We start from the raw sequence: 13468 nt of genomic DNA, 5'->3' as shown, positions 1-13468 counted from the left end.
GCACTTGCTCAGAACGGCTTCCTTGCTAAAGGTGAATCCCAAACAGGTCGCTCCCTGTTCCCTACCTGGTCTTGGGGCTGTCCTCTGCTCCCTGTCCCCACAAAGTGCACAGCACCAGGAGCACACAGCCCAGACACAGATGTAAGCTCCAGGCCCTCACCAGCAGGCAGCTGAACACGATGGCGATCCTCCAAAGCAACACATTTCAGGCAAGAGACAGGCACTGACAAATTTTCAGTTTTATTAAAAAAAATCTAGCAGCAAAACCTGTAACAATTCAAAAACAAACGAACAACAAAAAGAAAAAAGAAAAAAAAAACAAAAGCCAACCCCCGAGAGAACATTACACAGAGGAAGAGACAGAGATGGGAGACGGGCTTGGGGTTTTGTCCACCATTTACTCAAGTTCCTTATAGCGGGCAAACATCACTCTCCTGACAGCATCACGGTAGGTCTCGTTGGACTGCCTCCTGTTGGGCCTCCCCTGGGCCCCCAGCCCAGCTCCCCTCTTCCGATTTTCTGCCTGAAAAAAAGCCCAACCACAACACATCTTAGTGATTTCTGACCGTCACCCACTGCCCACAGAGAAACAGGTTTCCCTGGGCTGCTTCAGGATGGCCAACTGCTCCCACGTGGATGGGTGAGAAGAGGAAAAGCTGTGCTCCTCTAAAAGCTGCAGGCCTTAGCAGCAACAAAAAACAGAGGCAGGAGATGCCCTGTGGGAACCAAACCGCAGGGACTGGCTGTGGAGATCAGCACCTGCACATTGGGTTGGAGTGGGCAGCCAAAGCAGTGCCAGCAGGCAGGAGGCAGACACATGCAAGCAGGAATCGGAACAGAGCAAAAGAAAGCAACAGCAGGAGAGCTGGGATCCCAGGGAGCTTTCTGCAGTTACCTTGTACTTGCACAAGCTCAGCAGCTCTCTCTTCTAACAGCGTTCCCATGGAATCTAGTAGCTCACTTTGAAAGTCAACCAATGTTTAACGACTAGCTTGGGCAGCCAGTGCCTGAATTATTCAGTAACACCTGCCAAGAGTCAGCCCAGGAGATCTGGCCCAAGACTGAAAGTTTCCCTTGCTTTTAAGTCTGACTTCTCTCGATACCAGGGCTGTGATCAATTAGGCAGGGAGATCAAAGTGTGGTGGGCTTGAAGCGGGCACACGGCTTTGTCCAGCAGGATTTGGAAGAGGGAAGAAAGCACATCTCTCTGGGAGGCGCCTGCAGGAGCTGCACGAGGGCCGTGCCTTGCAGCAGCTCTCCCAGCCAGGCCAGGGAGCCCCAACTAGAGGTCAGACCTCCCAGAGCGCATCCCCGAAGCCAGCTCTCCAACTGAGCCCATTTTATGGCCACAGGAAGCTCTCTGGGAGGACCGAGCAACAGCTGGGGCCCGTCCCTGTGATGTGAAGAGGAAAGCCTTCCTTGTGCGTGTGGGCTCGAGCAAATCCACGCCACAAAGCCTCAAATATTTGCTTTTAATGATATAATCGGCTGCAAACTGTCACGAGGCGAGCTGCTCTGCAAGCTGCTCTGCCCCCCAGTGAGCACTGACACCACGCAGCAGGGCACTCAGAGGACACACTGTGGCACGGCTGCAGCTGCAGGGGTTTGGTGCTGCTCACCTGCCCCTGGGCAAGCAAAGCAGTCCCTGCCCCAGGCTCTTTGCTCCTGCTGTGCCTGAGCAGCCCGTGCTGCCCACGAGGCAGATTTCTGCAGAACAGCAGCCTCAGCAGCCATCGGTCCTTTGTGCCCCCCTATGGTGTCAGTGTGACTGCATTTGAGTTACGTGGCTGCACAGCACTGAGCTGGTGGTCTATTTGAACCCCAGCCTGGCTTTGGGCAGGTATTAATTAGAAGCTCACAGCCTCCTTACCCACTGTTGCTGTTTTCCACCCCTACAGATGCACATAAACCCTAATCCCTTTCTTCTGCCAATGCACTTGCGGCCCCTCCCAGCCTGCAAAATCACTCAGTGCACACATGACTGTTAGTGGGCGCTGAGTCTCACATCCTGACTCTTGCTGCAGCTCAAAACTGCCTCCAGCTCTCTTGGGAGACGCCACCAGCTTGAAGAACAGCGATTTGTTCTGATGGGAAGGTAAGACTCACCTCCACTGGTGATGCTGTACCCTGCTGGTTGTGACCAAAGCCTTTTTTCCACCCTGTGGACTGCAACATTCGGTTTCCTTTGTTGTTACTGTCAATCCTTGGGTCGTAGTCACTGGGAAGGAGGCAGAATCAATTGTTCAGCATTGCAACGCTTTGAAAGCATGCCAGAGTTTTTTAGTGCTAATAATAGCACCTTCCCTGCCATCCAAACCTCTCCTGAGGGGTATTTCAAGTTGCTTGCAAGAAGTAAACCGCCCAAGGAAACCACCACAGGGTTCAGACACCTTTGACCATGTAACTCCCTGTTCCACCTCAAGGGATAATAGGCTAGGGCACAGGAAATGAGCTCAGGCTCCAAAATATTTACAATACACGAAATCCAGAAGTGTTCTATGCTTGAAGTTTAGCAATAGCGAGAAAGTGGAGTCTAATCCCAGCTGCTCTGGTAGACCTTTCTTCCCTCCCAGTGCTGTGAGCACTGAGCAACATTGATTTGGACACCCCTTCTCCCACCTGGTCCACAATCCATAGTTTTCAAAGCTGCTCTGTACAAAAATAGCTTTGTATGTTCAGGCAAGTTCTGCTGTCTGGCTGCTGCTGACACTGCACACAAACTGCTTTAGTTTATCTACAGCTTTTCCAAGAAAACACAGGGAAGAGAAGACACTGATTTTTAGACTAGATGTGGAGGGAAAGTCCAGTTCTGAGGTGCAATACCAGAAGGGAACAGGAACATAATCGGTTCTGCCTTCAACATATGGCCAGCAGTTGCTCAGCCCACTGGAACAGCACAGACTTTCTTCCTCCACCTACTCTGAATGAGATACAAACAGCTCCCAGCATTCCTATGAGTCAGAAGAACAGATGAAACACAGCTCTGCTCCTTCTTCCAACAGCTAACCACCAGGACAGGAAGTCAGCAAGTGCCTTAAGGATGAAGTGGATGGGAACGGACTGCACTCTGCTACCTGTGCCTCTCCAGGCACACTCAAAACTGCTATCCAACCCATTCAGTACCTGTCTGTATGTGCCTAAACACTAAACCCCGATCTCCACGCACTACATAACCCTCATTCTCGGCTGCCCTCCCCAAGAAGTCGTGCAGCACAACAGATCTGTGCTGGGGGGAACTCCAGCCACAAGAACCTTAGCGTGGCTGCTCCTCTGTTCCTCTCCAACATCTGGCCCACTGGCCAATTCTGGCCCTGGCGTGCCATGCTGACACCAGCAGCCCACAAGACATTTAACCAAGAGCAACCACTACCTCTCTGCGCCCCGATCGTATCTGAATCGTTTCCTCTCTGGTGAATCCATCTGCTGGAATTTCTCTCTCCGGTCGTTTCCTTTGTCTTTGTATCTCCCCTTGGTAACAGAAAGAACAAATCAAGCACAGGATCTACAAAGGATTGGATGCTCCAGAGGAGCTGCTTATCTAGGCATGTGGAAATCTACCCTGGGGACCTACAGACCCTGGATGTTTCCAGGACCCACAGTCCACCTATTCTGTTCTGATGGTATCTATGGGGCAGACCCGGATCTGTGGTCACAACCTTCCCGCTATGGCAGCATGAGCAGCTTCTGAGTAAGTGTTCCAGCTCTGCCATTCCTGGCCAGGCAGCATCAGCTTCCCATACACTGCACCGACTTTAAGTAGAAATCTGATTTCTATAAAGCCCAGAGCCCAACACAGGCTGGCAGGACAAGAAAACCACTGCTCAGACCCTTCTGGGAGGAAGGAGACCTACTCTTGGAGCCACAGCACTATTTACAGGCCCAAACGCAGTGTGTGCTCACAGTTCAAGACTCTGTGGGAGGCACCTGAGGCCCAGGCTCCAGACAAAAGTGCACAAGTGAACGAGGTCATGCCTGAGATCAACATTCTCCCTAGCAAACAGAAATCTGCCCACCACCACAGACCCACCTCACGCTCTCTCTTCTCCAAATATGCCAGTTCCTGCTCAGATTGTTTGATCTTCATATGTATCTCCAGGTTTTGCTGGAAGGAAGATAACAGAACCAGAGTCAGCAGAGGATACAGGCTGTCAGGGTCATTTGCTGCAGCCATAAAGAGTACAAATAAAGCACCAGGCTCCTGCAGCTGCACTAATCCAGATGCAACACTTTCCCATGAAGCTACCCTGGTCTACCCACAGGGACCAGGAGCCTATTCTACACCACAGCAGGAGAGGCAATCCGTCCTACTGTCCTACTGTAGCATGCATGCAGTTTGATCTTCCCAGAAGCAAGATCTGAAAGACAGCACAGAAGGTATTCCTGAAGTTCTTACTGCTACCACTCTTGAATGCACCACTCTCCCCAGCCCTGAGGTTTCCCACTATAGCTTACTAAGAAGTCCCCCCCTAACGTTATGGCACTCTTGTAGCAGGAGCAAGCAGCTCACACAATGCTTTGAGCAGAGCTTTGCTGGGAACTTTACCTGCCACTCTGTCAAATTCAGAATGGCTCTTCCCAAGCTGCATTTCCCCCGTACGTCACAAAGCTGCTGAGCCAAAGGCAGCTCACATCACACACGCAGCTCCCACTGCTACCAGCTCCCCATACCTTGTGCAGGTTGGAGAGCTGCTGGTGCTTGATGAGCACTTCCTTGTTGGGAAACTGCCTCCTGCACAGCAAGCAGGCCAGCTTGTTCCAGTCAGTCAGCTTGTCATCGCTGGCCTTGGCCCTTCTCGGCTGCTCCTCGCGCTGTGCTGGTGGGTGAGGAGATGGCAGCCACTGCACCTGCTCCTCCTCTTCCTCCTCCTCTTCGTTGTCACTGTCTCCACCATATTCTCCCAGCAGACCTATCAGAGGGTTCACCACCTTGGGCTGAGGGAAGAAGCCGAAAGTTTGACAATTTGTAGCACCAAGTCTGCTCAGCAGTGCTAGGGTCTTCTTCCCCAGACTATCTACAGTCTCCATTCTAGCTCAACAGCAAGAGAGCAGCAGTATAAGTAAGGCATGGAAAGAAGCAGGCTGGCCAGCATTTAAGCACCACAGAGTAGAAGCTGTTCCATTCTCAAGATGGACTATGCTTTGTTGCCAGGCTTTTCCAATGTGCCACACAACTAAGCACGAGAAGTTGACAACTGCAGTGGTGATCTGGCATGGAGTAGCTATCAATCTCACTGTCCAGCAATGGAAATTAGTGATGTTTACCCTTCCTCAGTTTGGAGACAGCTGCAAGAGTTTCTCTGCAGTGAAGAGATCCTGCTCAGATGCCAGTAACAACTTTCATCATGCTAGAATCCTGCAGACAAGCTCAGCCTTATGAAGCAAACTGCCTTTGCCATTCCACTGCCAATGGTTCCTCTGCCAGCATGAGAAACTGGCACTTCTGCCACCCAAGGTCACAGCCAGGCTTGGGTGAACTCCCTGGACACCAAGCTCAACCAAGGCAAAATTCCTATGGAATGTCTTACCCGGGCTGCACTCTCGTCCTTTTTCACAGAGGGAGGTAATGGTTTTTTAAAGACATCTTCTGCAAAGAACTTCTCATCTCCGGAGTCGTTCTGAAACAGTCAAGATCAGGTGTTAAGACTGCCACAGCGTGAACTCAGACGCAGCAAACTAATCACCATCACCCACATAAAAAACCTCCAGGGAAACCAGGCAGCTGAAAGAAGTGGTTTTGGTGGGAGACATTCCAACTCTGGGCATCACCAGAAGCATTTCTCCTGGAGCTACATCCTTGGTTTCAGAGGCAGCTAAAGTAGCTTGCCAAGCTGTTTTCCTCTCGCTTTCTGCTAGACTGTGATGCTGACCACGCTCCCAGTGGCCTTAGACCAGCAGTGGAGAGGGCACAGGGCCAGTTCACATTTAGACACCTCCACCTGCTCAAAAGATGTGGACAGGAGCTGAGGTGCAAAGCAACCCCCACAGCCAGTCAGCACGGGAACAGAAACACAGGGAGTGGTGCAGAGTTACAGTCTTGCAGAGGAAAGCCATCAAGCGAAAGTACTATAGGTGGGGAGGAGTAACAGTGACACTAATTTTCCCTGCTGTATCTATGGCATAATATATGGCCAGGCTCAATGCAGCTCTGTGGCTTCAGGATTTTCTTCTGGACAGAGAACACCAAAACTAGTAACCCAGCACAGCAACAGGATGAACCTGGGATGCTCACTCATGTGTCAGCAGCACAAACAGGAGGCTGGGTGATGCTTCATGTCTACAAGCTTTACAGAAAACCCAGACATGATCTAGTTTAGTGGTTTGTCAGCTACACGTGCCTTGACTGGAGAAAGTGAAGCTCTAGGCAGCATCTTACCAGGCCTGCAGTTTCGCCCTTTTTCACAGAGGGTGGTAATGGCTTTTTGAAGACATCTTCTGTGAAGAACCTCTCCTCCCCAGGCTCATTCTGAAAAACCCAAGATTGGGAATTAGACCACCATCAGCACAGAGGCAGGGCGCAAACAGCAACCGGGAAGCCAATGTCTGAGCATCCAGAAACCAGACAGCTGAGAAAAACAGTGGGAGGATTTCTGCTGATTTCATACTGTGCTCAGCCAAGACCAATGTCTCTCTCAGGTTAGTGACCCTGACAGCAAGCCTTCTCCACAGCACATGAGATTTCTCGACTGACTTGACACCAACACCAGGGTCAATTGTATCCCTCAGGTCTCAGCTCTCTAGGACCACACGTGCCACAGAGCACATGCAGACAGGTAGGCAAGGAAGAAAAAGTTCCTACAGTTGTGACTAAATTACTTCCACCATCTCTCCTGGCATTCCTCAGGCCAAGGACCATATGTCAGTGTGGTTGAGGGAGATCCAGCTCAAAATACCCATGTTTAAACTTCACTTTTGGCAGCTAATCCCAGTCAGCAGCTCTGCAAACTGGGGAGACAGCATGTGCTCAGCAGCACACTAACTCACGACTGGGGCTGGACTCTGGGATTCACTGTAAAGACTGTCCAAAGATGTTGGCTCATCTCTGCAGTTCATCTACACCACCTGCCTCATCCTCCTGTCTGTGACCTTCGGAGGGGGCAGGAACTGCAGTTACTCTGTTACTACCTGACTGCATTCAAACATCCCTACCATTATTTTGCTCGCTCTGTTACAAGAGTTGGGTGCTTTCAGCACCGTGAGTGAAATGCCAGTCTCAATTATGCAGATGTTTCTGCATCCTTTATAGTAAGGAAGGGATGAGAAGCCCTGACTTCAAGTCACAAGGCAAAAATTTCAGGAACTTCTTCCTGCTTGGTCAGACTCACGTTCATGGCCTGCTGGTGACCCCACGAATTTCATCACTTTCTCCCCTTTTTGACTCCTCTAAAAATTACTCATTTTTGCTCTAACATGTGTCACCTCAACCTCCCGGCCTCAGATCTCTGACCATTCTGACCACCGGAGGGATTTACCTTGACAGAAGTATTTTTCCCTTTCTCCTTTTTGTCCCTGTTGTCCCTGCTATGTGGCTCCTTCTTTTCACTTGTCCGTTCTTGGCTTCCGTGCCGCCTCCTCCTGTTCTCTGGAGGTGATGAGCACGGCTCTCGCTCTATTGTGACTTCTCTCTGAATGGAGCAAAGGAAGAAGAATCTAGCCCAAACCTTTCAGCCTTCTCACTGGACTTTTTATCCTTATAGGGAAAAGGAGACCAGCACAGTGAGGAGGGACTACAGAGTCTCAAGACAGCTGAGGCAAAGGCTTCATGACTTTGCTGGGCAGTAGACTGTCTGCTACAGCCAGGTCATCAGAGCACTGCCCTGTTTGCACAGAGCACAGGCATCTTCAGGTGCATGAAAACAAGATGACAGCCCCAGAGGACCTCAGCAGATGGCTCTTTTTTTGGCATCCTTGTATCTATTCCTGGCCAGGCTCAGGAAGCAAAAAAGACAAAAATAGAGCTCTGCTCTCCATCTTTATACACAGTCACATAACATGTCTTCAGTAAAATTGAGCAAGGATGCTCTCTCTGTAAATCTGTGCAATGAAGAGCAGACTAAAAGCCTTCCAAAGGCTTCAGAGGTCAAGTAGGCAGCCACAGTAAATGATTCGACACAGCTGCTGGGCTCCTGGCTGCTCATTAAGGTAACATTTCAGAACATGGAACTCTTTTATACAGGTCAGAGAATTGAGAGAAACAAAGCTCCCTCTTTGCTGTTCTATGCTAGACCTCTTCAGGCTGCAAAATCCACACAGAGAAGGGTGGTCTGTAAGAACAACCAGTGTATAAGACTTTGTTCCTATGCACTCACCTGAGTCCTGGGGTCATAGTATGTTCCAGCTATGGGATCATAGTAATTCCCAGTTTCAGGATCATAAATGTACGTGGACACATCTGATGGAGCTGAACGGAGAGACAACAGTTAACACAAGTAGCCTTCCAAATGCAGAACTCGCCTTTCACACAGACAAAAGTAAATCCTGCACTGGTGGAAGGATCAAATCTGGGAAGGAAGAAATCTTCTCTCCTGGTAAAACAGGCGAGAGAATCCTGACACTGATCTACCTATGTATTTTTTTCTCTAAGGAGTAGTAAGGTAGTCAGGTTTTCACCATTCTTCTGTTATAGGGCTCTCACGAAAACTCCTTATCACAACACTTAACAACAACACGCTCACAGGAGGATGCACTGAGATCACCAGATCCTAACACTTGACCAGATAAAGAAACGAAATTCAGTAATTTCCTGAAGAATGGGTTAATGAGTACAAGGCACTGCTTCCACCCACCCTTGTGAACAAGGAAGATCTGTGCTCTTACAAACAATCCTCTGTTTAAAATGATGACACTCCCCACATCCCTTCCGCCCGTGGGTGCTTGAAGGCTTGTGGAAGAAACAGAGCGACCTGTTTCTACAGGAAAAGCCTTAAGGCCCTGAGGGTATGGCCATAACACGAGCAATGTTTCTCATTTCCAAGATGTTACTTAAACAAAGCTCAGCGATCGTGTATATAAGTTAGCTAAACAATCAGGACTGGTTTTACAGCCCCCAGCACCACTGGTGCAGTGTATATTCTTCCAGCTCATCTAGCAATTGCCTGGCTGATTTTATCCCTTGCTGCAACAAGAGAAGTAAGCAGCAAGTTTTATTTATTTGCATGTAGATTTTGCACAGTAAGAGTAACCCATTATCAGATAGGAAAATGTGACCAGAATTTGGCAAAGGAACTCAGAAGTGGGCGTAGCAAATAAACCTACTCTTGGCCTTTAAAATATTTTTTGGCTGATTCCTTCATGTCAGTAGCCTTTTAAGGAAGAAAAGTCTCCATAGTAGGAGGGAGGCAGAGCTTAACTTACACTGTGCTCTGGTGCGTCTCTGTGATTCGCCACCCCGCCTGTCTCTCATGCCCCTCCTGCCCTGGAATAAGTGAACAACACAGACAGATCAGAAACTCTCACACATCACCTGCCTCTCCCTCCCACAGGCCCAAAGAACAGGAAAACATTAATTTAGCCACTCTACATAGAACACAGACCTGCAGACCTGACTTTTCATTTACAGAATGATGGACAGTGGTGCAAAGCACAGGACTCCTCCATCTCTCCTCAGTCTTTAAACTGAGTCCTCATGGCAACACACATGAAAGCGCCAGGCCCATTCAGCATGGCCCTGCAGCCCAGTCACACTCTGTCCAGGAACTGAGATGAGCCAGCAGTAATGTAATGTGCTGTGTGTGTCATACAGTGAGCCAGCCCCAAACTCCTTCCAGCAGCACCTGTGCTCTGACCTGCACTTCTGAATGCATTAGGATTCTGCGTGGTGGATGGGCAGCAGTATGGAGCACACCCAAGCATCACCACTGTACCTTCAGACATTGCTGAAGTTTCAGCAGCACAAAGGAAAAAAGCCTAACGAAGTCAGGCCACTCTTGCTGCTCCCTCCCTTCCCTCCTAGGTGCAGCTGTGCAGACCTACCTGGCCATAGTAGGAGTTGTCTCCGTGCTCCCCGTAGTCGTTCCTATTGAGATAAACACGGCAGGTTAACATCAATCTAGCTTCACATTAACCTCAGTGTACTCAAAACGATCAGCAGGAGCTATGGAAACAGAAAGACTACTTTCACTGGCCACACGCTGGACTGCGTCCACCCCAGGAGACAGAGAGGCTTTGCAGATCACTGGCTCCTTCACCATGGGACATGATGGCTGGACAACAGAAGGCCACTTAACACAATGGTTACTCCTATACACTCGATCCCTGAAACTTCTTCCAGCTCTGCTACTTTTGCTTTGTTGTTAAAATCTTGTTAAGTTGTAGGAACACCTGTGCTAATTCATATGCTGACGTTTAAGCATCTGCTTTGACAGCACAGCTCTAGCCTTACAGCACAACGCAGAGGGCAACCCTACTGCCTCATCTGGCCATACCTTCTCCTCCCTGTAGCAAGATTCACTTCCAATGTACGTCCATCAATGCAGATAGGGGGATCCAGATTCTGCAATATCTTTAGCAACCTCAGTGCTTCCTGTCAAAGCAAAGGACAATTTCACATCCATGTGAACCCTCCCCCACAGCTCCCTCTTAATTAAGATTCCTGCCTTTTGCACACATAAATTCAAGATCCCTACAAACAAAATACCTGAGCAAGTTATGGTCAGGTTTAGGAAGGTCTGCAAACAGACATATTCAGAAAGCACCACAACTTAAGACAACAGGCTCTGGCTCCTAAGACCTGAGATAACAGATGTATCAGGTGCTCCCTGTAACTAGCCAGACAAGCAGGAGAGCCACCAACACTCTCCAAGACAGATGCTCCACAAGTACAACAATTGGGTATATTCTTTTACTCCTGTGTTTTTCCAGCTTCTGCCTGCTATACACACCAACAGGGAGAGATGTGAAAACAGGAAGCTACTCACAGCATGTGACTCCAGTTCAATGAAGCCATAGGTCTGCCCCATCCGGCCAGCCTTGTTCTTCATGATGCGCACGTTGGATGTGGAGATACGCACATATGGAGCCAGCAGCCCCACAATCACTTCTGGTGGGGTGAACCGAGTAATACGCTTCAGCATGATTGCTGAGAAGGACGACGAGAGGTGGCCAGAGAAAAAAACAAAGAAAGAAAACTCAAATCTAGGTTTACTGTGACAGCAAAGGTAGAATTAAACTCTCCCAAAGCAACAGCAGGGCTTCTTGCAGTTGGGTCTGCAAGCCTTCCCATTTCTTCTCCCCAGCTTGCTCAGAATCCTCCCTCTAATTCCTCGCCTTTCCCCCTCAGAAAACAGAGCAGAATGCAGTCAGCTCCTTGGAGATGCTCAGTTTAAGTTATGGCCACAGAGACTTTTGCTGCTGTGCTAATTTAGTTGTACCATCCTGAAGACAGCTTGCCCTGAATTAACTTTTAAAAGGGCAACTTGCCAGCACTTTTGGAGCTGGACAGCCCCCCATTACTTGATGCCTTAGATTAGCACAACAGCCTCCAGAGGTCTTAGAGAAATGCTGCCCTTTCTGCAGATAGGAGTGCTGAGACAGCAGTCCAGAAGAACTCCAAATTGGGCTCTTCGCCACTCACTTCTGCTTCCTCCACCTTCCTGTGGTGTGGCTTCCTCTCCTTCCCTCTGAGAAGGCAGCTCCTGGTGCCTTTCCATGTCTCTTCTCTTTTCCTGTGAGGGACGCCGTTCTCTCCCTTCATCTTTTTTCCTTGGCTCCTGTTCTTCAGGCTGGCACTCCTGCTGTGGAGCAGGATCTGAGGCCTGGAGAGGCTGCTTTGGAGATCCTGGTTGTACTGGCAACTCTTGCTCAGGTTTTTCAAGCTTTGTCTCTGCTATTAGAGAAAAGAAATGGTCTGGTTTCAAATACAGTGCTTCAGCACATACTTTTTCTTGTGCCGTTTTCTGCTCAGTACAAACGCTCACCTCAGAAAAGGCTACCCTATTCTGTCCTTTGCACATCCCATATCTTTCTCTTACTCTCTGCAGACCCAAGGCATAAGAAGGGCAAGATTCATGTCCACCTCATCCTTCCACTGCTGTACCACATCAAGTTCCTCTGCTTGACCTCTGCAGTCAAAGATGAGGCATTCTGGACTCTTTTTAGGACCAGCTCTTGCCTGAGCACATGTAAATAAGGATGGTTTTGGGTATGGTATACTCATGTCTGGGAAAACCTACACAGCAATGATATTCCTTACCATGCCTGATCTATTCAGGAACACTCCATAGCCGAGCGATGTCAGCTAGTGAGTGTCACCCTGTCTATGCTAGAGGAAAACTGGGTGCACAAACATACGTCATAAATAAAATCACTGATTTTTATTAGGTCCCTACTTACCACAAATGATGCACCATGATGTGGAGACACCCTGCTGCTAGCCCAGCTGTGTGATACACACAGGGTAAATCCTATCAAGTTTCTGAGCATGAAGGCCTCTGGAGCATTTAGCTTCACTTCAAGAGATCCCTGCCTGAGCTTCTGATGATGCCAGAAAGGGAAGCCTAAGCTGTGGGGCTCTAAGGTCAGATGTCACCAGCCCTGTACCCGCTGCTGAAGTCCGTTCCCACAAATTAAGGAGTGAGAGTACAAGCCCTGGCACAGCGAAGCTTCACTCTTTAACTTTCCCCAGAGCACATCCCTGCTCTCACTGTGTTTGGGCAGTGGGAAGCACAGCGGAACACAATCATTTGGCACATAAACACTGGGAAAGCTGCACACTGACTTGCTTGGCTGCCAGCACAGCTCACACTGGTCAGTTCTGTATGAATCTGTCTCCAGTTTGCAGAGGTTTGGCTAGACTTCATGAGCAGGACCTCACATAGAACTTGCAAATGAAACCAAATCACACAGACATAAACACAATCCCAGAGATGGGGATAGCATTGCTCTTACTGAATTCTTGCTCAGATGATGCATCTTCTCCCTCAGGACCACCTCTGGACTCTGAGCCTGCTCTGTTCCCTGTAAGAGACACATATTAAAATCCATTTCAAAACCAGCAGCTGCAGAGCATGCCAGAACCCATGCAAAGCTGCAGTAACGAATGCTTATGTGTAGAACCTTACTTGATTTCACTAACAATTAACGGACAGCCACGGGGAGATGACCTTCACCTTGCAATCAACACAACAGGCCAGTGTGAAGCATGCCACACGACCAGTCATCACAGCATCTTAAAGGCTCATTTTGCTCCTTGTCTTTTATTACAATACACAACTGTAGTGACCAAGGGGGCCAGCTATGTAAATTCTGCCCTCCTAACACCAACAGAGGAGCCACAGTGCAAGGAAAGCACAACATCCACAGAGACAGTGCTTCAGCAAGTAAGGAACTCTGCATCAGCAGCTACTTTAATGCTCTCCTACCTCAGGTGCGTAAGAAACAGGAAACATTAGAAGTCTGCTCAAAGATGCCAAGGCAAAGCTTATGGAGGGTGTGGAACACCTGCTCAGCTCTAAGAGATCAGCTCCTCCACGGA

General features: G+C 49.1%; 1 protein-coding gene across 3 annotated transcripts in view; it reads right to left on the bottom strand.

Moving 5' to 3' along the window:
• Positions 1-259: 259 nt before the first annotated feature.
• The window catches only part of RBM6 (RNA binding motif protein 6), a 53790-nt gene continuing 40581 nt past the window's right edge, over positions 260-13468 (bottom strand). For all 3 annotated transcript variants that reach the window (XM_042823525.1, XM_042823526.1, XM_042823527.1), the window contains exons 9-23: positions 12883-12951; positions 11570-11821; positions 10914-11074; positions 10422-10519; positions 9970-10012; positions 9352-9412; positions 8307-8398; positions 7470-7622; positions 6374-6463; positions 5526-5615; positions 4669-4932; positions 4028-4102; positions 3371-3468; positions 2107-2218; positions 260-523 (exon numbers count right to left, since the gene is read on the bottom strand). In XM_042823525.1, the coding sequence (XP_042679459.1) occupies positions 398-523; positions 2107-2218; positions 3371-3468; positions 4028-4102; positions 4669-4932; positions 5526-5615; positions 6374-6463; positions 7470-7622; positions 8307-8398; positions 9352-9412; positions 9970-10012; positions 10422-10519; positions 10914-11074; positions 11570-11821; positions 12883-12951 (1784 nt within the window). In that variant the 3' untranslated portion in view covers positions 260-397. The remainder of the gene's footprint in view (positions 524-2106; positions 2219-3370; positions 3469-4027; positions 4103-4668; positions 4933-5525; positions 5616-6373; positions 6464-7469; positions 7623-8306; positions 8399-9351; positions 9413-9969; positions 10013-10421; positions 10520-10913; positions 11075-11569; positions 11822-12882; positions 12952-13468) is intronic.

The sequence above is a fragment of the Centrocercus urophasianus genome, unplaced genomic scaffold (genome assembly GCF_019232065.1).
Source record: "Centrocercus urophasianus isolate 14NV4802_14NV808 unplaced genomic scaffold, USGS_Curo_1.0 seq_22, whole genome shotgun sequence".
Classification (NCBI taxonomy): Eukaryota; Metazoa; Chordata; class Aves; order Galliformes; family Phasianidae; genus Centrocercus; species Centrocercus urophasianus.
Note: the sequence above shows the minus strand (reverse complement) of the source record. Positions and strands in the feature narration are given on the sequence as shown.